The sequence below is a fragment of the Pseudomassariella vexata genome, assembly GCF_002105095.1.
Source record: "Pseudomassariella vexata strain CBS 129021 chromosome Unknown BCR38scaffold_30, whole genome shotgun sequence".
Classification (NCBI taxonomy): domain Eukaryota; kingdom Fungi; phylum Ascomycota; class Sordariomycetes; order Amphisphaeriales; family Pseudomassariaceae; genus Pseudomassariella; species Pseudomassariella vexata.
The window spans coordinates 1-25,475 of record NW_024467985.1 but is presented as its reverse complement, the minus strand read 5'-3'; the positions used below and the strand labels follow the sequence as shown (position 1 = coordinate 25,475).

At 50.9% G+C, this 25,475-nt stretch overlaps 7 protein-coding genes across 7 annotated transcripts; 5 read left to right on the top strand and 2 right to left on the bottom strand.

Moving 5' to 3' along the window:
- Positions 1–132: 132 nt before the first annotated feature.
- On the top strand, positions 133–2,208 carry BCR38DRAFT_529038 (Alpha/Beta hydrolase protein; the record flags this gene model as incomplete). Its single annotated transcript, XM_040865441.1, has 5 exons — positions 133–284; positions 346–477; positions 524–633; positions 699–1,062; positions 1,113–2,208. 5 exons carry the CDS (start codon positions 133–135, stop codon positions 2,206–2,208), a joined length of 1,854 nt encoding a protein of 617 aa, XP_040709388.1.
- A 238-nt stretch (positions 2,209–2,446) lies between these two features.
- BCR38DRAFT_462116 (major facilitator superfamily domain-containing protein) lies at positions 2,447–4,424 on the bottom strand (the record flags this gene model as incomplete). The annotated part of the gene is made up of 5 exons (XM_040862604.1): positions 2,447–2,631; positions 2,691–3,481; positions 3,650–3,717; positions 3,770–3,982; positions 4,050–4,424. The coding sequence occupies 5 exons, from the start codon at positions 4,422–4,424 to the stop codon at positions 2,447–2,449; spliced, it is 1,632 nt and encodes a 543-aa protein (XP_040709387.1).
- Positions 4,425–5,327: 903 nt separating this feature from the next.
- Positions 5,328–7,313, top strand: BCR38DRAFT_508754 (uncharacterized protein; the record flags this gene model as incomplete). The annotated part of the gene is made up of 8 exons (XM_040864981.1): positions 5,328–5,470; positions 5,534–5,858; positions 5,913–6,045; positions 6,096–6,141; positions 6,171–6,363; positions 6,426–6,837; positions 6,898–7,109; positions 7,170–7,313. The coding sequence occupies 8 exons, from the start codon at positions 5,328–5,330 to the stop codon at positions 7,311–7,313; spliced, it is 1,608 nt and encodes a 535-aa protein (XP_040709386.1).
- Positions 7,314–9,081: 1,768 nt separating this feature from the next.
- On the top strand, positions 9,082–10,700 carry BCR38DRAFT_380587 (uncharacterized protein; the record flags this gene model as incomplete). Its single annotated transcript, XM_040857402.1, has 3 exons — positions 9,082–9,185; positions 9,239–9,546; positions 9,618–10,700. The coding sequence occupies 3 exons, from the start codon at positions 9,082–9,084 to the stop codon at positions 10,676–10,678; spliced, it is 1,473 nt and encodes a 490-aa protein (XP_040709385.1). The 3' UTR covers positions 10,679–10,700.
- A 977-nt stretch (positions 10,701–11,677) lies between these two features.
- On the bottom strand, positions 11,678–13,844 carry BCR38DRAFT_491291 (MFS general substrate transporter; the record flags this gene model as incomplete). The annotated part of the gene is made up of 11 exons (XM_040864644.1): positions 11,678–11,695; positions 11,754–11,957; positions 12,017–12,182; positions 12,237–12,335; positions 12,393–12,495; positions 12,549–12,642; positions 12,701–12,898; positions 12,955–13,319; positions 13,374–13,422; positions 13,478–13,620; positions 13,685–13,844. The coding sequence occupies 11 exons, from the start codon at positions 13,842–13,844 to the stop codon at positions 11,678–11,680; spliced, it is 1,599 nt and encodes a 532-aa protein (XP_040709384.1).
- Positions 13,845–20,059: 6,215 nt separating this feature from the next.
- BCR38DRAFT_357329 (Tfp pilus assembly protein PilF) lies at positions 20,060–21,853 on the top strand (the record flags this gene model as incomplete). The annotated part of the gene is made up of 1 exon (XM_040857098.1): positions 20,060–21,853. The coding sequence occupies one exon, from the start codon at positions 20,060–20,062 to the stop codon at positions 21,851–21,853; it is 1,794 nt and encodes a 597-aa protein (XP_040709383.1).
- A 96-nt stretch (positions 21,854–21,949) lies between these two features.
- On the top strand, positions 21,950–22,792 carry BCR38DRAFT_491289 (uncharacterized protein; the record flags this gene model as incomplete). Its single annotated transcript, XM_040864643.1, has 1 exon — positions 21,950–22,792. The coding sequence occupies one exon, from the start codon at positions 21,950–21,952 to the stop codon at positions 22,790–22,792; it is 843 nt and encodes a 280-aa protein (XP_040709382.1).
- Positions 22,793–25,475: the final 2,683 nt, after the last annotated feature.

The following is a 25,475-nucleotide window of genomic DNA, read 5'->3' as shown; positions in this document are numbered from 1 at the left end:
GGGCACACTAGACTTCGTTAGTTCTTGAAATTGTATCACATTTGGAATTGCATATAAAGAACAAGGAGAGTAGTCTGGAATTTACTCTCTCGTCCGTCGACTAGACGCTCTCATCCACTTCGGAATCCAAAAATGCGTTTTGCAACCCTATTGTCCACGATTATTCTGCTTAGACCTTCCCGAGCAGTATCATACTCGCTTGTTTCTGATCCAATCATCGACTTGGGATACGGGCGATACCAAGGGGTTTACAACACTACGTTCGACCAGAACATCTTCAGAGGGTAATACTAAACAGTCTCTCATCAATACAATAGCACTTTCATAATTGACTATTTTGTGTAGGATCAGATACGCAACCCCCCCAACAGGAAAGCTGCGATGGCAATTACCTCAATCCCCTGAAGTCAACCGGGCGCAGGTCACATCCGCCGTGGAAAACCCACCACGCTGCCCTCAATCTTACCAAGCACCTCCGTATGCAGACCTGAGTCCAGTCGACGCATGCGGCTAATCTTGGCAGTGACGAAACCGTAGACTTGGATACCGACGTACTTGGTAACGAGGACTGCCTCTTCCTCAACGTATTCACACCAGCCAATGCTACTCAGTCGCCGGTCCTAGTCTGGATCCGTAAGTTCCCTGCCTCTTTTAGGGCCAACCTTGTAAACCTGCAGATTAACGAGGTGTTTTAATAGACGGTGGAGGTTATGGAGCGGGCTCCGCCAAGACATATGACTTTGCTTCCCAGGTCCACACAAATAAAAATGAGTATATCGCAGTCGTGATTCAATACCGGCTGGGGGCGTTTGGCTTTCTGTCGTCGGCTGAGGTGGCCAGGTCTGGTGTGCCTAATGCGGGGATACATGATATGCGGTTTGCCCTTGAGTGGGTTCAGAAACATATCCATGTTTTTGGTGGCGATCCGGGGAGAGTAACAATTGCTGGTGAGTCAGCCGGAGGCGGCTCGGTCATGCTGCTAGGCATGGCGAATGGAGGCTCTGAAGGAACGTCGCTTTTCAATGGGGTTATTGCGTCGAGTCCCTATCTGCCAACTCAATGGTTAGTACTTGAACAACTATGGGGATGTCGTTGCTAAAATTTCGTTGCAGGAAATACGATGATATCCTACCCTCTCAATCATACTACAGGCTCGCCCAAGAAGCCGGCTGTTTGACCGACCAAACCGCATCAACCGTTTCCATATTCGACTGCCTTCAAACCACAGATACCCTGGTCCTCCAAAACGCCAGCAACTACATCAGTACTACCGGCCTCTACGGACAATGGGCTTTTGTACCCGTCACCGACGACACCCTCATCCAATGCCGTCCAACCGAGCAACTCGCCGTCAAGCCCCGCACCAACGGCATCCGCCTTCTAACCAGCAACAACCTCAACGAAGGCCCCTATTTTGTACCGCAAACCATCGAAACCGAAACCGATTTCTTGGACTGGCTAAGAACGACTTACCCCCTCCTCACCCCCTCCACCCTAACCTCCGTCCTCTCCTACTATGGCCTCCCCGAGAATTTCGACCCCTCTGAGCCTTATGTCGACTCCAACGGCCTCAATCCCCCTTTCTCAACAACGACTTCACACTTTGGCATAGGATGGCAGCAAGCTGCTAATAACCTCTACGCCGAGACGACTTTCGTCTGTCCTTCATACTGGCTCGCCGACGCATTTTCTGCCCAAGGGGGAAAAGCATGGAAATACCAATTTTCTGTGCCACCGGCGTGTCATGGGTGTGATATCGAGCCCTTTCTGAATCGGACGAATATTGAAGGTACGGGGATAAATGAGGTTCTCCGAACGACCATGCAGAGAGTGTGGGGGAATTTTGTGGTGAATGGGGATCCGGGAATGAGCGCGTTGCAGATGGCCGATTTTAACGGTAGTAGTGAGAGCGGGGATAATTTGACGGCGGTTGGGGCTGGTACGTGGCCCTTATGGAGTGGTGGGCTGGGGGGTGCGTATGGGAGGAATGGGATGGTGAATATGAACATGACTGGTGGGGTGCAGGTGGTTAAAGAGCAGACGCTCAATGGGCAGATTTGGGAGCTTACACAATATGTGCCAGGGGAAAAAGACACCGATCCCCCCTTAGAGGCGAAGACTCAGGTTGTGGATGCAGATTCTTGGGAGGGTGGTAGAAGGGAGAGGTGTCGGTTATGGGTTGAGCTGGGACCTTGGATCATGGAGTAAGTCGCGCGTGACTACCAAAAAGCAAAAAGAGGGAAATAGAGGCACAAAGAAGTTATGAGACCAACCTAGTATATGGCAATATTCTGTAGAACAAAGAGATTAATCTATTGTTATCTCTAAATTAGCCAAGGCCAAGTGACAAACAAGAAGGTCCCTCATGCCAACTGTCCCGTACGCGTTCGTGCCTCTTTTATCATCTGACGTCTGTCTCTATTCCATAATGTATAACTTTATCTTACTATTTGCTCTTCTCATCTTCGACAGGCACGGCCTCTTCGACGGTGCGCTCCAAGTTGAAAGCCGGCTCGTTCTTTGGCAGTAGTTCGTCTCTTCTCACATTCCAGCCGCCACCCCAACCTATCCATCGCACCTCTCTCGGCCCTCTAACCAAGCAAAGTAAAATTGCAGTGCCAATAAATGCAACTAGGGTTTGTTAGGCCTGCTAGTTCTGCTCATTCGATCAAATCAGATTCAGTACTCACTATTGCAACCCCCACTCCACAGCCAACCCCCCTGAGCATACAGCCGATTTCCCACCGCTGTCCCAGTAAGCTGTCCCGCAAAGCTGAAGACCATGTACGCCGTGTTAACTCGGTTCCGCGCTTTGGGATTGAGGTTGTACACATTCGTCCTGTTCGCTGTGTGTGCGAAATTGGCGCCCGTATCCATGGTGATGGCTTGTACAATCGGTCCAGCCACGGTGAACTTTCCTATGCACGTGCCGACAACAATGCCGACAAATTCGAAGGAGAGGCCGAGAATAACGGAGAACAGCGGCACGAAACGATCAGTAATCAGACGCGACCACAGTGGCCCGAGGCAGATGACAGCTATGCCAATGAAGGAAAACAGACCGATCTCGAGGGATGAATACAGGTATGGTGGTGACGCAAGGAGAAACGTCAGGGTAGTCCAGAACGACGTGAAAGCCGCACTGAGGAGGAACCCGATGAGGCATGCTTGGAAGAGAAGCGGCTCCCTGACCACCATGACTATGATATCGCACAGTAGCGCGAAGTAGTTGAGTTCCCGGTTTTTGGCCGGGTAGTCAGGCAAGAAAAAGAATAGCAATATGAGAACTAGATACTGTGCGCCGAAGGATAGCCAGTAGATGTTCCTCCAAGAGGTGTAGTTGGCGACTATGCCGGATAGCACACGTGCTATCAACATGCCGAGGGCGAGACCAGATACGACGACGGATAGAGAACTGGCGCGTCGATGGGGTGGGGCGAGATCCCCGACCAGGGGTAGCATGAGTTGCGGCGTGACGGTTCTAATTTGGAGTCAGCGTCTGGTCTTGACAAGCTGCCCATGACATGTCGGGATATGCCAACTTCGAGTCATCATCCCCGAGGTAGTAAAGGCTGTAAGACCCCTAGACAAAAGCTCCCGGGAGGAGAAAGGTGGTGGTGGTGGTGGTTGAAATACTGTGTGCACTTACCCTACGCCACAAAGAAAGGACAAACTTAGAAAGACCTCGAATTTGGTTGTGAGACACAGTCCTAGCCACTTTATTTGGTCAGCTTCAAACTTATGCGTCTGACGCCTGGAGGAGCCTTACCACCGTGGCCGTGATCCAAATCAACAGCAACACAAACGGCCTCCGCCGCACCTTATCCCCCAGTGGACACAGGAAAAGCAGACCAACGGCATAGCCAGCCTGGGACAGTGTGGCAACCGAAGCAGCATGCTCATTGCTGACGTTGAATTCCTCAGCGATGACATTCAAAATGGGTTGCGGGTAGTATAGGTTCGCGACGGTAAAGGTGCCGGCCTGCGGCATGTCAGTAATCATGCTCTCGGCCGCTTACAGTTGAGTTAGGGATCGGGTCATTACATACAAAGCCAAGCAAGACATTCATCGCCAGGGTGAACTTGGGCGGGTCTTTGGCGTCGTACCTACATCGTTGCGGCATCCAATTCAGAATTTCCAGAAACGACGACCATACACGCGGTTTGTCGTCGCCTTCGTCGGTCGAGCTTGTTGGTGTTGGTGGTGAGCGGCCGATTCGGGGGTCCACTTTCGCATTTCCGGCTTTCGGGACATCGCGAGATGCTGGATCGTCTCCGCCACTATGGTCCTCGATGGCTTGACTTGTTTCGGCTGGCACAATTCCTGGTCCATTTGCATTCTTCACTTCACCGTCTGTCCGACCAACGCCTTCCTCATTGATTGCGATAATGTCGTCATTGTCCTGGTCGCGATCGTGCATCATTTTGGGGGGTCTCCGACTTCGCTTGGCAAGTGAGAACCCGAGGGGTCATCTGGATTCTGAGTTCAACTGGTATTTAACCTCGACAATCTTGACAGCAGAACTCTGCAAAGATGAGATGACGGCTACAAATATCTAAAATGTAAACCGCCTCTCACCAATGTCAATCACGCGCATTTCAAGTGTCCCGTAGTAGTCCATCGCACAGCAGACGGCCTTCGGGGTTAAGGACGCGATTGGCGCTGACACCCCGATGTGTACAGTGGTTAGCTCGGCAGATTGAAGTCCGGTGACCTGCGAGCACTTCCGCGGTTCCCATGGCTCCGAGAGTCAGTCTGCCATACGCAGTTGCTTTCCCTCCTACTCTTAAATGTCTCGTCTTATCTTCGATTCTCTGCTTTACTTAGCTCGGCTTCCCAACGGCTAAAGAATGCGAAATTGGGGCCGTGGGTCGGCAGCGTCTTGAAGTAAGCGTCTGGAAATAAAGCTGACCGCTCGAGTCGGCTCCAGATCCGATTGATCGGCTCCCCCCCCCTCGTTATCGCCCCTTCTTCGGCAGCCCACCCCGCCTGCATGCATTGGAAGAGTGAAGCTGCAACTAGGGGACAGAATGGACGAACTTGTAGAAGGTCCGACGGCTTTGGAGCTCAATCCTTGCTGCCTGAGCCGACGGTCGGCTATGTCGAGTCCACCCGGAATGGACATTGGCTATGCCCATTACTAATTAAAAGCACCAAGGCAACGGAAGCTCGCCACGGCCGGTCCACCGCGTCCTAACTTCAACTAACCTTGAAACTTTTCTAGTTGTCTTAACAACTCGTTACGGATTTCAGGTTCGTTCTTGGTTATCATTGCTCTTGGAAAAGTTGGTAGTCGAGTTTCTGTGTTTCTCGACCGTTTCCCAGCATGGCCGCCGACGAATCCACGCCGTTGATCCGCAATGCCACCCCGAAAGTGAAGCCGGCTAGTCAGACCATCTTCGGTCCCGGGAACCGGATCTTGCTGGCCGGCTTCATGATGGCATTTACCTTGGGAATCACTCAAGTACCGTAAGAGACACATGCCGACCATATTTTTACCCTCGTATGCTATGTGCTAATTCTGCTCCTCAGTATCCTTTACGTCTTTCGGCTCATGGAATGCGATGTCTTCTACAGCCATAACCCGCCATTCGAAGGCCCCGGTGACCGTTGCAGCCGTCAGGAGATCAACGCCGGTACCGCCATGCAATTTTCCATCTTGGGCATGTCGACCTCATTCAGTGCGGTTCTGAATCTGTTCGTCAGCGGCTATTTCATCAAGTTGTGGGGACCGCGCTGGGCTTTCGTGTCACAGACTTCTCTGCTGGGGCTTAGGGTCTCAACTCAGATTCTGGGAGTGACCATCGGTGGCAGAGTGGGCATTCTTGTCTTCCAAGTCTGTCAATCAATCGGCGTGGTAGGCGTTGGAGGCTGTTTCCAGATCTTGGTTCGTTCGACTAATAATCATCAGGTAGGTGGTCCACGTGGCTACCAGCTCGTTCTCAACACTGCCGTCAGCGAGATCGTGGCGCCGAAAGACCGCACCGCTGTTTTTGGACGCCTGCAGGGTTCCATCATGATGGGCACTGCTTTTGGCTTCCTATGTGAGTCCAAATGTTCCGTCAAACACCACCCGTGGCTGACTTTGGATTAGTGGGTGGTGTGCTTGGTGATGTCTATGGCATCAGACGTCCTTCGAGGTGGCATTTTTTCTCTACGTGGCGTCCAGTGTATATGGTGCATTGTTCCTGCCAGAAAAGCCTGCAGAAAACGCAGAAGAGAACAAACGCGCAGTCAGGGGCATTGACGCCTTCTTCGCGCCAATCAAGGTCATTGTTCCTCACAAGTACCGTCTTGAGAATGGTGGTGTTATCAAGAATTATGGCATGATTTTCCTGGCTCTTGGAATCTTCCTCAGTGTGGTAAGTCGTGCAGGAAGCCCTAATTGTGTACTGAACCCGTCTGACCGTCGCCATCTCCATAGTTCGCGTCGGGCTATGCGCCAATTTTACTACAGATGTACGCCTCGTCCGAGTTCGGCTTTGGCACTACGGCAAACGGGTGGCTCATGTCAGGCAATTCGCTGATCCGTGGACTGTTCTTGATTTTCATGTTTCCCAAGATCATTACCTCGGGAAGGATATGGTACAATGGAACATCAAGTCCGCACGAGGCCAATGTTCCGGGGCAAGAGCATCACATTCCGACGAATCCGGAGGACTTCGATACAGCTGCAGGTGAAGACGTTCCGCAGGAGCCTATCACGTCTCCCGAGATTGAGGAGGAGGACACGGGGACTGAATTTGATTTGTTCTTTGTTCGGTGGAGCATGGTAGTCGACTCCATCGTAACGTTCTTCGCTGGGTTCTCAAACCAGGGTTGGCAGGTGTACTTGGGTGCGTCATTGATAACAATCGTAACAATCGTCGCACACAACATTACTGACGGGTTTCCAGCTGCGTTTCTCCTCCCGTTCGCCTCCGGATCAGCACCAGCCGTGAAAGGCGTTCTGACCGAAATGTGCCCGCCGCGCCAAAGAGTCGATGCGCTGAGCGCAATTACGATGGTCGAAAGTTCTGCCATGTTGACCACTCAGGGTATCTTTGGCCTCATCTTTGCTGCTTTCGCTGAAAGGGGCCAGCCGAGGCTAACTTTCTTCTGCAATGCCGTGAGTGCCTCAACCTAACCTATCTTGTCAAGGTTGTATCGCTAATGGTTCCTGTTACAGGCATGCGCTTTACTGGGTGTCGTCACACTCTTCCTAGCCACATTCCCGCCTCTCAACAGTAAGAGGATAGACGAAGATGAAGAGACGGAAAGCCTTATACTCGCTCAAGAGCGATCCACGCAACAAAATGGGAGTAGTGCATAAATCCCCATTTTCAGCGGTAAAACTAGAATTGTGGAGATGTTCAAATTCCGCTGCGGAAAGTTAACAGAGCAGTGTGGTAAATCAGCCTTTAACCCCCCCTCACCACCCCTCCCTCCCCCCCGTAAGCAGCATGGGTGATGAATTTGGTTTCATCGCCCATCAGAAACACTACCCAGCGGCAATATCATCAGGCTCCACAAGCCTCACAGATAACTGCTGGGCATCTTCCAGTTGAACCCCAACTTGTATAATCTTCCCATACTTATCCATGTTTACAGGCAACCTGCCCTCAATTTTAGCACTTTTATGTACCTTTTGAATAAAACAGAGACATTACTTCAGGATCTGACTTACGACTTACGGACAAACTACATTTACCTTGATCCCCCTATCCATAACCTCGTTCGCAGCTGCCTAGGCGAGGCCCATCACTCCATGCTTGGACGCCATGTAAGGGGCGAGGTTGGACACTCCGAGAACTCCGCCCACTCTAAACATATGTACAATGACGCCACGGTCCTCCATGTGTTGGATTTGGTATTTCAGATAGTTGGAAACGGCTGTCAGGTTGATATCCAGGACCCGTCGCCAACGTCTAGGGTATTTGGATTAGCGGGACTGGTTTGGCAGAGATCACGCCTGCCCATAAATTTATCGTTAGCCATCCAGCCCACTATTCGTCTTATTACGATGAGCCAATTGAAACGGGAGTTGCACCGGTGATTAGGATTGCCTTGCCTTTGCAAGGATGGGGAGTCGCTATAAGTGTAGGGCGCTTTGGCAATGATTGATGGCCGTTTTGAGCACGGTGAGGGGGGGAGATGCATATAAACAAAACGCAGCTTCTCCTGAGGGCGGAATAGGTATCTCACTTCTAAGACATGTTCTTCGCCAGTCTGGTGTTCGATCCGCCAACTGGGATTATCGATAAATTATTCTTAATCTCTTTGTTTCTTGGTACCTCCAGACGTGGCGGGTTCTTCTTATCCAAGAGCGAGGGGTAGAAGAAAAACAGAAGTACGTCACTGATTTATTTGAACAGTTTTTTAGACGCATCAACCCGAGTTGACATCGTATTCTTGACAAACTACCCATCAAATTACGTCTCGTTCCGTCCCAGAGCCAAGGAGCTTGATCTGCAGCCCCGTCTAGCCAGAGCGCTTCCATCTTTTCATCAACCCATAATTATCACAAACACAAGATGAGACCTGCGAGTCCTTGAGCGAATATTTCGACTGCTTGCAACTTTCCGGTATGGGAACTTGGCAGTTGACACCGACCACAAAATCTCCAATCGTTGGCGTGAAGCTGTTCCAGGAATCTTAGGCCATACGACGTTTCGGATGTTGCCTTCTTGGCACCTGCCAAATGCAGCATGTTCCCTTGTTGTACCATTAAGCCAAGCTTAAGTGACCTTCGCAGCTTGTTCTAGCTCTGCTAGTCGGCTAATTTGGCACCCAATATCTCCTAACTAGTCAGCTGGAAAACAAGCAATTATTGGACGGTTCTTTAGATCCAGCCTCACTCACTGCTCTTGGTCCTGCAGGTAAACAGCGCCCAACCACTTGCAAGGTTGCAGGAATCGGAATTGTGCCTAGCACGACATGCTGTTGACATCTATACCGAGGGCAATTAGACCCTGGGGTGACGATATTCAGAGGGTATATAATGCAGACCTGCGCCGGGTCAATTGGTGACCTGCCTTGTCATCCGCTTTCCAGACCACGGCTCAGTCAATGAGGAAGTCACTGAGTTCCCATCGCTCAAAATGAAGACTTTCTCATCCCTCGCGGCAGCATTACTCGTCGCCAACTGTCTGGCGACCGACCTTCTCACCCCTGAAAAGATCGAGGCTGGCATCAAAACCGAGGAGTAAGCCAAACCTACAATCTTCCAACACGGGCTCTCGCACTGACACGGCCCAGACTCGAGCACAACCTCCGGAACCTCAACGAAATCGGCAAGGCCAACGGCGGGAACCGCGCCTTCGGCCTCCCCGGGTATAAGGCTTCATCTGATTACGTGGTCGAGCGGGCACAAAACCGGTTTGCGCCCGAGTACGACTCGTGGGTGCAGTACTTCAACCACACGTTTGAGCAAACCCGTGAAATCACCCTCACCGGTCCCGACGGTGAGGATGTCGATGTGTTTACGTTGTTGTATAACAATGCTACGCCGTTGCCCGGCGGGACAACGGGGGTGCTGGTTGATACGCCGGTTGATGATGAGAGGGGTACGTTTCTTTCCCTTTGCTACTTTGCGCTTTATATTATGGTGATTCTGGAGACTGACCGTGCTTAACAGGTTCCCTTTGCTTTGAAGACCAATGGGAAGGCGTCGACCCCTCAGGCAAGATTCTGCTCATCAAGCGCGGCGTTTGTGCCATCGCTGATAAGCTGCGCATCGCCAAAGCCCGCGGTGCTCTCGCGGTGGTCCTGTACAACCAGACTCCAGGAATGCCCTCGTCTGCCACTCTGAGCGCCATCAACATCGGCCAAATCGCCCCCGTGGGCTTGGTAACCCTCGATGTAGGCGAAGCCTGGAAAGCCCGTCTCGAGGCCGGCGAAGAACTGACCGTGACCCTCCTCGTGGACTCCTTGTTCGAAGAGCGCGAAAGCTGGAATATCTTCGCCGAAACCAAGGAAGGCGACCCCAACAACGTCGTCATGCTTGGTGCCCATCTCGATTCCGTGCAAGCTGGGCCAGGAATCAATGATGATGGTTCTGGCACATCAGCATTGCTGGAAATCATGACATCCCTGCGCACGTACCACGGCTTCCCTAACAAAGTCCGCTTCGCATGGTGGGGAGCCGAAGAAAGCGGGCTAATCGGCTCTCTGTACTACACTTCCCATCTGAGTGAGGAGGAAGCAGACAAGATCCGCTTTTACTTCAACTACGACATGATCGGCTCGCCCTATCCGGTCTACGCCGTTTACAAGGGCGATAACCGGGGCGACGCCGCCGGTGCGGCGCCACTGCTCGACTATCTCACTGCGGCCGGGTACCCAGCCTACTACGGCAGCTTCGGCACGGGATCCGATTATGTCGGCTTTCTCAACTTGGGAATCCCCAGTTCAGGACTGTTCACTGGAGCAGGTGGGCCGACGGATCCGTGCTACCACTTGGGTTGTGATACGATTGATAATATCTCGTGGGAGGCCTTGACGGTGAATGCTAAGGCGGCCGGTGTAGTGGCGGCGCAGATGGCACTTTCGCTTGAAGCGGTGCCGCCCAGGAGCAAGACGTCGGTAAACCCTAGGAACAAGCATCGGATTAGGGCAGAGTTTGAGAAGTGGCAGGTTGCTGTCGAGGAGGCGGAGACGGGGCACACGTGTGCACACAAGTCGAAGAATACTGTTTAGGTAGAATTTTGCTGGTGGTGGGTAAGAGCGGTACATATTAGGACTACTCTTTCGTATTGAAGCTCCAGCACGTGGTATAGTAAGAATTTAATGTATGTGGTAATAAGCCTTCTGGATAACCAGCTTCGCTCGGGTCAATATCGGATCCTGATATTTCCGACCTCATAAAGCTAGCTTATGAAGCAGCAAACCATGATCATCTTATGACTCCGCAGGTAGGATCTATGGACCCCGGAAATTCCGATCAGAACAACCGTAAGGATCAACTGTCAAGGCTTCCAATATATCAGCCGCTGTTAGATCTTTAGGACCAACTTCCACTAACATGTCAGTACCCCTGATGCCCTCAGACATGATCAGCCTTTAATTCACAGCGATCCAGGGGGCCTTTGTCGTCCCTGAACTATGGCGGAACATATCGTCCTAGCCAGGACAAAGTGACTGAACCCGGACCTTGGCTACGCTGACTTCCTTTTACTCTGTGGGCTTCTATCATAAACCAGCAGGTCAGAAAATAAGTCAGTGTCGCGTTCAAACCAACAAACAAGGTATTGTACAAGATGAGGCCGTGGTAACATAATACAGGTGCCGATTAAGTAGATCTTGCACATCGTACTGCCATCTAGAAGTAGCCAGGATTATATATGTGGGCAATACAGCCAAGATGCTGCATTAGTGATGATGATGATGGGACTAACTCCTAGGAGTCTGAAGCTACAGAACGGCTATCTACGGACAGCTGACCCGAACACTGCACCCAGCACACATCCGGCGTACCAGGGGCACGCAACAATATATGTAAAAATGCCACTCCGCATCACCACCGACGGATCTATACGAAGGCCAAAAAGGATGTTTTTCTTTCTCTTCTCCGATGGTTACTTCTGGTTTGAGGCGGGGGGTTTTGTAGGCCTTCGGCCCTGCACTTGGCCGTACCTTCCCATCTCCGACATGCTCACCCACATGTACCTATATGTCCAACTTCCCTCTCAACTTGGCTCACATAGTATATTGGAACTTCACACCAGGTTAGCAAACACTCGCAACACGCCCTTAAAAATATAATAGTACTCACATAAATATTCTCAAAATCTGTGGCGTCCTGTTCTCCAAGGACCTTGGCCCTCGCTAACCTCTCTTCCTCAGAGACGCCTTCCTCTCGGAGTTTCTTGGCTCTGCGCTTGTTGCGCATGACGTATACGGACCGCCAAAGCGCGATGAGAAGAAATTCTAAACCGAAACAGATTGCGCAGCCGATTGTTCCCGGGATGTACCGTGGCTGAGAGTTTATGTCAGTTAATATTCAGCGTGTTGATACTGGTGGCGGTGGGAACGTACAGCGTCCTTAGCGGCGAAGATCTGCGATCCAACCATGTTACCCACGCAGTAGCCCACGAAGGTAAAGGATGAGGTCAAGGTCCGCTTGGTTCGGCCTGGGACGTTGGAGGGGATCAGGGTCCATGCCATGAAGGGGGCGATGACGAAGGGAACGGTCATGAAGTAACTTGAAGCGTCATCAGCAGAGTGCGAGCCAGTAGTGCTGGGGGGATGGACTTACCCTCCCCATTTGGTCCACTTATTTTCCTCCGTGTTGGGCAGAAAGGCCATGACGAGGAAGCCAACGAAGGGGGGGATGACCGAGAACATCATGAAGAACCTGCATTACTGGTCAGCTATGTAAATCCACGTTTTGCGTTTGCGCAACAGTACTCACATGCGCAGGTTCTTTATCCGGCTGGTTATGATACCGATGAAGATAAACCATAGCACGGAGAAGGTACTTCGCGGGATATCGAGAAGAATGACTTGTAAGTTGGCTGTATCGACCTTAGTTTCATGAAAGCATGTTATGTGGGTGTATGTGGCTTACTGAATCCGAAGTTGGTCATGATGATGGAGCCAAAAGTGGTCAGTCCACCATTTGGTACGGAGCTGAGAAAAGCGTTGAGTCCAGCGAACCAGAACTGCAACCTCAAAGTCAGTACGTGGGCAAAGTGTACACTTGTTGGATGTCAAACTTACGCAAGGGTCAATAAAGCACTCTCGAACGTGTTTCCAGTTCCACGTCTTGGTCCCCGTGCGATCATGCCCAGTGTTATTGGAGCGAATCCGCGTGTTGGCCATCTTCTTCTCCTCGGGAGAGAGCCATTTGACCTCCGAAGGCGTTCCCAGTAGCAAAAGGCACATGAAACCAACGAGGATTGTCAAGCTTCCGAGGAACTAGAAAGGATGAGCAAATGAAATGGCCCTTGTTTTAGGGACGGGATTATACGAACGTAGGACATGTATCTCCAAGCCTGAAACTCAGGCCCACGTTTGTACTGGATCGAGCCAATTCCGTAAAGAATCAAATGCGCAATAATTCCGAAGCCGGCATTGGCACTTTGGAAGACGAGAGAACGCGAGGCATGCTCTCTTGTCTTGTACCAGGATCCAACGACGAGAATGAAGCCGGGGCTAATGCAACATTCGAAAACGCCCTGCAGCGCTCTCAGGACGATGAGATGGGTGAAGTTCTGCGCGAAGCCGATGCAGAGCACGATCACTCCCCAGCAGATCATGTAGCATGACAGTGTTCGTCCCATGAGATAGCGCTGGAGCAAGATGTTGGACGGGAACTCGAAACACATGTAAGTGATGTCTGGAAATTCGAATCAGCTTTGGCACTTTTAGCGGTATTGAGAAGTTAACAAACAGAAGATGGTTGTCAACCAGGAGTACTGCTGTCCCTTGAGACCAGTATCCTGTCAAATGGGTCAGCGACGGGTCCGATCTATCGAGGCGTTGTAGCTGACTTACATCACGCAGGCCGAAGGTGGCCTGAGTTCCGATGGAAGTCTTGTCTGTCTGTTGAATGCCATAACAAAGCCACATCAACGGGAGTAGATATCGATCAATCTTCCGTCGAAGTTTCTTGTATTGCTCTTCCGTGTATACTGGTTCTGCATCTGGTTAATACAAGGGTGTCTGTCTGGCGCGCCGTAGCCGAGTATAGAGCCAACCCACCATTTTCACCCAGCTCGCCGTCAGCAACACTGCTCTTGTCACTTTGCTCCGTGTTATTTTTCTCTGGATCCGTTTCCTTCTCACGGTCATTGAGAATATGAACATCAAGAGTCGACTTCATCTCCGCCGGAAGCGTTGAGATCTCAGAGACGGTGGCCATCTTTGCGGTATGTTGTCAGAGCTCGCGCAACTGTAACGGACTATTCCAGCAGCTCAAGGTGCAATAAAGCGCGAGGAAGTCCATGGGATATAGCAACGTCAACGATGCGATTTCTCCTCTGATGGGCCAATGATTGTCGATACCGGACCATGAACGACAGATAAGCTGATGGCCTAGCCCGCACGTAGGGCCGGTAGCAGGCATATCATTGGCATCATGGCCTGCATGGGTTCGCAGCATCTATTCAACGGGGTATTCGGCACTCCACTCTGCACTCTGCGCTCTGCACTCACTCTGTTCTGCGGCGGGGTCACTGACTGGAAGCCGCAAGCCGAGAAGCCAAGCTATCGGGTCCGGCTATCGTTATCAGGATCCTGGAAGACCATTCCCAACATCCTGGAAACATGCCATTTTCGACGTTACGTACCAGAATACGAAGCCACGGAACAAGATAACGGGAGCAATTGCAGGCAATGTTGGGGGCTTGGGCAGCAGTTGTCGGGACTCGATTCGATTGTTTAATTTTTCGACGTCTCGTTATCCACCACTGATAGATACCCTTATCAATAGTTAATTTCCACGGGCTTCTTCTCAGACTTGTATTCCTTTTGGATGACCGACTATCTTGCATGCTATCCGATTGTTGGAGGCTACGTAAGCTCTGGCAACTGATAAACGTCGGAGGCATCCGATCTGACACATTTTCTTCTGGCAGTTCCTAGGATATTGCTTTCTCTGGCTGCAGCAAATCCTGCGTGGTCTTCCCAGGCTTCAACCCGGTTATGATTGCCGCGAGTTAGTTGCAATGCGACATTGATCTCGAACGACTGCGGCCGTTACCCCGCGAAGATAATATGGCACATGTCGGAGCCGCATTGCCACGTAGAGTTCCATTTCAATTTCTGTATCTCAGAGATGCAGTCGCTTCTAGTTCTGGCTGCATCTCAGGTATTTTTGCCGCCAATAACGCTCAACTAGCGATGAAAGCTAAGCAACAGACGGATATTGAATGACTCCCAAAACGAACGTCCGTTTCCAAGACATTCGGCAGCATATAGCCCGACTAAGAGCTGTATTTCAAGTTATCGAGAAGTTCGAGTAAGTAAGAGTGCAGAAATACTGCAGCACAGATTAGTTGGAAGGCTGTGGGAAGTTGAAGGTCAAAGGGTTTAAACCCTTGTAAATATCTTCAGAGGTTGATTATCTTTGTGCGGTCCCAATTGGGCCAAAATCTAGCTTACAGATGTCGGAAAGGAGTGTGGATTTAACAGGATGAGGGGTGAAAGGAGTGTGAGGTAATAAAACTTGACGGGGGATGAAAGCACTGTCCGTGCAGACTGTAATGTAAGTAACCCCATTGACCACCTTTTTGCATGCACCCCCATTTTGCAGGGTCTAACTGAATCAACCTAAATACTTCGTCCATATTATTTATATACAGAACATACTTAATTTAAGTGTCCGAAGACTTAGATATATTCTTTCGCGCCCTCTTTTTAGGAGGGACCCTTCCTTCGAGAAAAGTATCAATTTCTAACTGCTTATCCGGTAAAATAGGCCGTGTGACGACTGACACATGGACGATAAGCAGGGACATCCTGACATGGCCTGCCCTGATCTGGACGAGCGCGTTCCCCTTATAATAGGAGAACGGCCAGACATACTTGTAACCCTTTCCTTCTCTTTCTTCCCTAGTTTAGTATTCAACAATAGAGATGCACTGATATGCAACCTTGATTCGTACCTATGTGCCTCTGCCTCGTTACAGGCCGTATTCGCTTATTTCGCTTGTCCTGGGCTGTTCGGATCGCTGATAAGTTAACGAATACTTTATTCGGGTCTGGCTCGACGGGCTGGCGTATATCTGGAGCGTATGTATCGAGTTCTTTATATAGTTGCTCGTTTTCGATACGTAATTTGGCATTCTCGGCGGCCTGGAGTGTAAGGGCCTTGCCTGCCTTGCCTACTAGAGTACGAATCTTACGAGATACCCCGCCCTCGGCTTTCTCTTTCGACTGTAGTTGGCTAGATAGTTGCTGCGCTTTCTGAGGAGTAAAAGCAACTAAAGGTGGTGATATATGAGGCGGAGGATCTGGTGTATGAGGCTCCGGAGGATCACAAGATACGTCGACTAGTCCTTCGGAGCCTAGGGGCCATATACCAGTCTTCCGCCAGCCAGAAAGTCTCAGATCTTGGTCGAATCGGACGCTCTAACTCGGCTAGCATCTACGACGCGCCCAATTTTGGTACGTATCTGTGGATGGCGGCTAACGAAGTGATCCACCCAGTGTTGGCCGAGTGTATTTGTTACGAATCTACCATTCTAACCAACGCAACAGGCCCGATGGCAGGCCCAGTGGATACAGGACAAAGAAGGAGGGGAAGTCACACAGGAGTGGCTAGCTGCAGGAGGAGCCAGCTAGTACAAGGATCACAAGTCACGTGACTTACAAGGGTGGATCATTTGGATATGAAATGATCCGACATATCCAGTTAGGACCAATAGTATCCATGAAGGATCTAATGGCCCCAGTTATCAGTGAAGGAGAGATGGGTATATAAGGGACAGGACTCCCAGGCATTTCATAGATAGACAGTCTCTACTTCAGTGATCAATCTAAGCATCAATCTAACCCATTGGTGAGGCAAACTGCTTGACGACTCTATTCCCAGTTACCCTACTTGAATACTGGGCGATACGACGGATCATCGTTCTCGTCCAACCTATTGATTGTAAGGCCCGACTGGCTGATCTTTCGGATACTACCTTCCCAAATAGATCATTCCCAAAGTTTACGAGTTCGCTTCAATACATGTCCGGACGTTCGGTTAGTATGTCACATAAAGCTTTCCGCATGGGTTGTGTGATATAGCTATGGGGATCGATGGAGGCTCTGTTCTCACTGGACATTTCGGGCGGTTCTTTTTCGAGCCGGATTCTCTGGACGGCGCGAATGCTACATAAGGCCTTGGACGCGATAACCTTGTTTTCAAGATCTAGTTTTATCATCGACTTGATGTAATCACGCTACACAGGATGCAGTTAGGGCGCCATGGTTGTGTACATAGCCGGGAAAGATTGATAGTAGGTTAGGCAAGGACAGAAAAGGACGGGAGGAAATCAGGGTGGACGACGCACACTTTGTAGTAGTGGGCGGGTGGGCTGCCAAGTGGAGCTGTAACATCCTACTCCCAGCGCTCGCGAACTGTGCTGTTCTCTTTGCACTTATTGTTGTTTACAACCTTACAATTCTCACAACAGGATAAGAGGAACGGCCTCAGTGCGCATCACTCTGTAACAGCAAGTACAAAATCAGACGCGTAAACGAGCCTCGATCTTTATCCTATGTTGTCCACGGGCTTGCGGCTAAGTCGACTGGCCCATACCCCGCATATGCAGCCTTACAATTCTGACTGATCTGCGACGACGGAAATGATGCCAGCTTCAATCCGGAAAGCAAGGTCCTCGAGCCAGAAATCGGCTGTTATATGTTAACAGAGCGCTGAGTTGCATGAATCTTAGGCCTTACGATGCGGTTATTACAACGCGACGACGCTGGCAGGTACAGCCTTACCCCGGACCTCGCTTCCGACGATGTTCCTTCTTACGCGATCCTTTCCCACACGTGGGGACCAGACGAGGTGGTCTTCGCTGACCTAGCGAAGGCAGAAGATCATTGGCAGCACAAAGCTGGCTACGAAAAGATCAAGTTTTGTGCTGAACAAGCGAGACAGCACGGGTTGCGATACTTCTGGGTCGACACCTGCTGTATAGATAAGTCCGACAGTATCGAGCTCCAGACTGCAATCAATAGCATGTTCCGGTGGTATCGGGATGCGGAGAGATGCTACGTTTATCTATCAGATGTCTCCAGCACTGCAGCGTTCGGTGAACAGTATAGCGCGACCGCTTGGGAGCTGGCCTTTCGAAACAGCAGATGGTTCACTCGTGGGTGGACACTTCAAGAGCTCATCGCCCCGAAGTCAGTGGAATTCTATTCGAAGGAAGGATTCTGGCTAGGTAACAAACGATCATTAGAGTCTCAGATACGCAATATCACCGACGTCCCTACGGGTGCTCTCCGCGGTGATCCTTTGTCCGACTTCCCCGTCTTGGAACGAGAGGCATGGGTCCGTAGTCGTCAGACCAAATACGAAGAGGACATGGCATACTCGCTCCTCGGATTATTCGACGTTCACATGCCGCTGATTTACGGCGAAGGGAGAGAGAAAGCACAAAGGCGGCTGCGAGAAGAGGTCCACAAAGCTGTGAAGGGTGAACACCGTTCCAAAGTCTAAAAGCAGGGCAGGCTTGGAGACTAACAGCGTTAGGAATCGTCACGAACGACTTCTCCGTTACCTTCAGTCTGTCCGGAGTTCCTGAGGTCCAACATTTCGTCGCAAGAGAGAGGGAGTTGGCAGAGATGCGCAGAACACTAAACTCGGATGGAAGCCGTCGGGTCGTTGTTCTCCACGGTCTTGGTGGCATTGGTAAGACACAGCTCGCCATCGAATACACAAAGCGGTACCGAGATGAATATTCCGCTATATTCTGGTTAAACATTAAGGACGAAGCCTCTATCCAACAAAGCTTCAGCAAAGTTGCGCGGCAAATCTTGCAGCAACATCCCGATGCTAGCCGTTTATGTGCTCCAAACCTACAGCAGAATCACGAAGAGGTAGCCGATGCTGTCAAGACCTGGCTCAGCCTGCCAGGCAATACTAGGTGGCTTATTGTATACGACAATTATGACAACCCGAAAATAGCCCACCCCACGGATAATGCTGCAATTGATATCCACCGCTATCTTCCCGAAGCGTACCAAGGCTCGATCATCATCACATCACGATCGTCGCAGATCAGTCTAGGTCATTCGATTCGAACGAGAAAGCTTGAGTCAATAGAGGACAGCCTGGAAATCCTCTCGACGACTTCAGGTCGATCCAGCTTGGAACATGGTAAGATTCTCACAGCTAAGCAGAGCTCCCCTAATCATTGCCACAGATATAGATGTTAGAAAGCTTGTGGAGGAACTTGACGGGCTTCCTCTTGCCCTTGCCACGGCTGGAGCATACCTAAGGCGCGTTACAATCGGCTTCGGTGACTATCTTCGCCTTTATAGAGAATCATGGGCAAGACTTCATACAAGTACCCCAAGCCTGGGTTCTTACCAAGATCGCACACTCTGCTCAACGTGGCAGCTCTCATACGAGCAAGTCCAGGAACAAAACCCACTCGCAGCCCATTTACTCCGATGGTGGGCATATTTTGACAACGATGACATATGGTTCGAACTTCTACAGCCTAACGATAAAGATGGTCCGCCGTGGATATACGAGTTGGCTGATGAATTGCAATTTAATTGCGCTATAGGCACACTGCATGACTATGGGCTTGCCGAAATGCACATGTTGACACAAGACCTATTCGGATCACGGGGATACAGCATTCACACCTGCGTACACACTTGGACCATCCACGCATTGAATGAATATTGGGACATCAGTTTAGCTAAGCTTGCGTTAGACTGCGTAGCTGCACGCGTCCCATCACAAGACGAGCCTCAGTTCTGGCTGCTTCAAAGGCGACTTCTATCACATGCGACAAAGTGTTGCGCCACAATTCAAGACAGCGATCAAGACTTATATTGGGCTTTTCACAATCTAGGTCTCCTTTACGCCGACCAAGGCAAGCTGCAAGAGGCGGAGGACATGTATCTGCGGGCGCTTCAAGGGAACGAGAAGGCGTGGGGACCCGATCATACGTCAACACTCTCTACGGTTAACAACCTAGGGAACCTTTACGCCGACCAAGGCAAGCTGCAAGAGGCGGAGGACATGTATCTGCGGGCGCTTCAAGGGTACGAGAAGGCATGGGGACCCGATCATACGTCAACACTAGACACGGTTAACAACCTAGGGAACCTTTACAAAAACCAAGGCAAGCTGCAAGAGGCGGAGGACATGTATCTGCGGGCGCTTCAAGGGAAGGAGAAGGCGTGGGGACCCGATCATACGTCAACACTCTCTACGGTTAACAACCTAGGTCTCCTTTACGCCGACCAAGGCAAGCTGCAAGAGGCGGAGGACATGTATCTGCGGGCGCTTCAAGGGAAGGAGAAGGCGTGGGGACCCGATCATACGTCAACACTCTCTACGGTTAACAACCTAGGTCCCTTTACGCCGACCAAGGCAAGCTGCAAGAGGCGGAGGACATGTATCTGCGGGCGCTTCAAGGGTACGAGAAGGCGTGGGGACCCGATCATACGTCAACACTAGACACGGTTAACAACCTAGGGAACCTTTACAAAAACCAAGGCAAGCTGCAAGAGGCGGAGGACATGTATCTGCGGGCGCTTCAAGGGAAGGAGAAGGCGTGGGGACCCGATCATACGTCAACACTCTCTACGGTTAACAACCTAGGGAACCTTTACGCCAACCAAGGCAAGCTGAAAGAGGCGGAGGACATGTATCTGCGGGCGCTTCAAGGGAAGGAGAAGGCGTGGGGACCCGATCATACGTCAACACTAGACACGGTTCACAACCTAGGGAACCTTTACGCCGACCAAGGCAAGCTGCAAGAGACGGAGGACATGTATCTGCGGGCGCTTCAAGGGTACGAGAAGGCGTGGGGACCCGATCATACGTCAACACTAGACACGGTTAACAACCTAGGGAACCTTTACAAAAACCAAGGCAAGCTGCAAGAGGCGGAGGACATGTATCTGCGGGCGCTTCAAGGGAAGGAGAAGGCGTGGGGACCCGATCATACGTCAACACTAGACACGGTTAACAACCTAGGGAACCTTTACGCCGACCAAGGCAAGCTGCAAGAGGCGGAGGACATGTATCTGCGGGCGCTTCAAGGGAAGGAGAAGGCATGGGGACCCGATCATACGTCAACACTCTCTACGGTTAACAACCTAGGGAACCTTTACAAAAACCAAGGCAAGCTGCAAGAGGCGGAGGACATGTATCTGCGGGCGCTTCAAGGGAAGGAGAAGGCGTGGGGACCCGATCATACGTCAACACTAGACACGGTTAACAACCTAGGGAACCTTTACGCCGACCAAGGCAAGCTGCAAGAGGCGGGGGACATGTATCTGCGGGCGCTTCAAGGGTACGAGAAGGCATGGGGACCCGATCATACGTCAACACTAGACACGGTTAACAACCTAGGTCTCCTTTACGCCGACCAAGGCAAGCTGCAAGAGACGGAGGACATGTATCTGCGGGCGCTTCAAGGGAAGGAGAAGGCATGGGGACCCGATCATACGTCAACACTAGACACGGTTAACAACCTAGGTCTCCTTTACGCCGACCAAGGCAAGCTGCAAGAGGCGGAGGACATGTATCTGCGGGCGCTTCAAGGGAACGAGAAGGCGTGGGGACCCGATCATACGTCAACACTAGACACGGTTAACAACCTAGGGAACCTTTACAAAAACCAAGGCAAGCTGCAAGAGGCGGAGGACATGTATCTGCGGGCGCTTCAAGGGTACGAGAAGGCATGGGGACCCGATCATACGTCAACACTCTCTACGGTTAACAACCTAGGGAACCTTTACGCCGACCAAGGCAAGCTGCAAGAGGCGGAGGACATGTATCTGCGGGCGCTTCAAGGGTACGAGAAGGCGTGGGGACCCGATCATACGTCAACACTCTCTACGGTTAACAACCTAGGGAACCTTTACAAAAACCAAGGCAAGCTGCAAGAGGCGGAGGACATGTATCTGCGGGCGCTTCAAGGGAAGGAGAAGGCGTGGGGACCCGATCATACGTCAACACTCTCTACGGTTAACAACCTAGGGAACCTTTACGCCGACCAAGGCAAGCTGCAAGAGGCGGAGGACATGTATCTGCGGGCGCTTCAAGGGTACGAGAAGGCATGGGGACCCGATCATACGTCAACACTCTCTATGGTTAACAACCTAGGTCTCCTTTACGCCGACCAAGGCAAGCTGCAAGAGGCGGAGGACATGTATCTGCGGGCGCTTCAAGGGAACTAGAAGGCGTGGGGACCCGATCATACGTCAACAATAGACACGGTTAACAACCTAGGTCTCCTTTACGCCGACCAAGGCAAGCTGCAAGAGGCGGAGTACATGTATCTGCGGGCGCTTCAAGGGTACGAGAAGGCGTGGGGACCCGATCATACGTCAACACTCTCTACGGTTAACAACCTAGGGAACCTTTACAAAAACCAAGGCAAGCTGCAAGAGGCGGAGGACATGTATCTGCGGGCGCTTCAAGGGAACGAGAAGGCGTGGGGACCCGATCATACGTCAACAATAGACACGGTTAACAACCTAGGGAACCTTTACAAAAACCAAGGCAAGCTGCAAGAGGCGGAGGACATGTATCTGCGGGCGCTTCAAGGGTACGAGAAGGCGTGGGGACCCGATCATACGTCAACACTCTCTACGGTTAACAACCTAGGGAACCTTTACAAAAACCAAGGCAAGCTGCAAGAGGCGGAGGACATGTATCTGCGGGCGCTTCAAGGGAACGAGAAGGCGTGGGGACCCGATCATACGTCAACAATAGACACGGTTAACAACCTAGGGAACCTTTACGCCGACCAAGGCAAGCTGCAAGAGGCGGAGGACATGTATCTGCGGGCGCTTCAAGGGAACGAGAAGGCGTGGGGACCCGATCATACGTCAACACTAGACACGGTTAATAACCTAGGTCTCCTTTACAAAAACCAAGGCAAGCTGCAAGAGGCGGAGGACATGTATCTGCGGGCGCTTCAAGGGAAGGAGAAGGCGTGGGGACCCGATCATACGTCAACACTCTCTACGGTTAACAACCTAGGGAACGTTTACGCCAACCAACGCAAGCTGCAAGAGGCGGAGGACATGTATCTGCGGGCGCTTCAAGGGTACGAGAAAGCTACAGGTCCACCGAATGATATTAGATATCGGCGAGCAATCAATACTGCATAGAATCTAGGAGCCTTACTATCTGTTCAGGGTAAGGCAGCTGAGGCTAAAAGATTGTATGAACGAGCTTATACCAGTCTTCAAGCACTGCTTGGGCCTTCGCATAAAGATACCCAATCGTTGCGGAATACTCTGTTGAATTTGAATGACACACTGTCAGGTAAGTTGGTGCCATCGAACCTGACCTCCGTAGATCGAGTATTTAAACTAGAATACAGGTACGATAACGCCAGCAAGATCTGGCAAATCTAGACGCCGAGATACACTTAAAAGAGCACTTCGCATCTTCCCATCAAAATAATAACCTCGTAAGATATGGAAACTCACACAAGGTTAGGGCCGAGGACGGCATGAGGACGACATGAGGCCAAAACCCTTCGGGTTGACGGGAATGCTGGAGGCTGTGACGGATCATTTTCCGTTTTAGTTGTTGTTAGGCAACCTTGGTGGGCTTTGCTAAGACCACCAAGGTTACCACATGACTTAGCCCTTTGGGACTAAGTCCAACCTTCGTGCTCCATAGGACTAGATAGAATGTCAAGCTTTTACAACCTCACAAATCTTTGACCACCTTTGCGTGTAACAGAATCGAAGACCCCGAACGACATAATTAAGGTATAATCCTAGAAGGAATACGTGAAAACCCAAATCGTACGATATTAAAATAGCTCTACTACTCTCAACTAGTTTACGAAGGGTATGCCGTAGGTTATTCACCGGCTTGCTCATTTAGACGGTGAGAACGCTGGGCTTCGAAAGGCGAACCAGACACTTAGCCAGCAGCGTCATACTAAAAAGACCGTTTATAGGATAACTAATAGATTCTAATTTTGGACACCTGTGGCTTTACCATAGTACATGGCGAGTGGCTTGTATCTTTAAGTACGGTTATTAATCTCATTATGACACTGAAGAGTCAAATCTAGCCCTTCTACCCCAGTGCTATACTGTATGCATTAACAATTTACTTGCATATCGACACCTCGCCGTAACCCGGCAATTAAGTTTTTCTTAAATAGTGCGATGTTACCCTACAGCCCGTTTTATATTGGCAACGACAGCTGTATAAAGCAATGATTACTTTAGTGTGCGTAGCATATTCCTAGAGCACAGACAATTCCTTTCTTTCCTTCTTAGGAAGCCGTTGCTACTGTATGAATGTGACGACTGACACATGGACGATAAGCAGGGACATCCTGACATGGCCTGCCCTGATCTGGACGAGCGCGTTCCCCTTATAATAGGAGAACGGCCAGACATACTTGTAACCCTTTCCTTCTCTTTCTTCCCTAGTTTAGTATTCAACAATAGAGATGCACTGATATGCAACCTTGATTCGTACCTATGTGCCTCTGCCTCGTTACAATGAACCAGAAAACCAAAACGCCTTTCTCGTTGGAATAGACTGAGGACTTCTTTTTCATATCTGCACCAGCGTAGACTTGGAACAATGAAATAGACAACTGTTATACGCAAAGGTGGTCAAAGATTTGTGAGGTTGTAAAAGCATGACATTCTATCTATTGATTGATTGATTGATTGAAATTTAACGTCTCATCACGTGAGACGTGCCGGGCGCAGTGCCGGCATGGTCTATGCTAGTCGAATCTATGTTACAGGGGACTGTCTTCATCTAACATTCCTGTTCAGTGCGATGGGCAGATCTCAGTAAAGAAATTGGTCTCCTCCGCCCATTGACAAAACAAACGAGCTCCCTTGGCCGTGCCTAGGAGGGAATCTATACTATTCTTGGCCATATGCGCTTTTAGATGACCGGGCGTGGCCTTGCGGCCGCGCTTGCAAAAGTAGAAGTGGACTGGTGTCTTTGTCTTTCCACACCCGCAGTTGAGCAGTGCGTCGCGATGCTGGAGTCTCTCGTGGTAGGTCACGAAATCCCCGTGGTGCGACCTCGCTGCGAGTAATCTGCCTAGGTGTTGCCGGGGCAGGCCAAGTTCGGGGGGTCGCGGGTGGATAGCGATCCCTAGATCTCGATACTGTTGAGGGCAGGTAGTGGCCCATCGATCGTTGAAACTCTTCCAAGTGTAGGATCTCGCGATTCTCTTTATATGTGCGAATGAGGCCGGGTGTTGTGTCTTGGGTGGTTGCTCACAGGCCGCTTTGGCCTGGACATCTGCTTCTTCGTTTCCGGGGATGCCTACGTGTCCTGGGCACCACCAGATATACACTTGTCCCGGGGATGTCCAGGGTTTTCGCTCTCTGTGACCAGGTTTTGGACAGCTCTTGGAAGGCGGTGAATTTTGCTTGACTGCTTCCGGGACTTGGACAGATGAGCCTACCCGCAACCGCGAGATTATCGAGGCAGATGTGGACGTTATCTGCCATGCTGTTGGACGGAAGCTTTACAGCCTCCTGAAGCCCCCGTAGTGCTGCGTGGGCTTCCGCATCGTATACCTCTATCTGAGAGCCCAGTAGTTCAGACCCGCAGAGTAGTCTTTTACCGGCCTGATAACCAGCCCAGCCTGCTCCAGCTAAGGTCCTGTCGCTATGGGTAGCCAGCGAGCCGTCTGTATAGATTATTATATCGCGCTTTGAAAACTCGTTTATCCTTTGTAGAAACGAGCGGGCAGCCTCCTCCTTTGACTGTCCTGGGATATAACCGATCTTGGCGAGGGTGATGGACCATTCGCCAGCCTGCTCCCAGGGAAACATTCTATCTAATCCTATG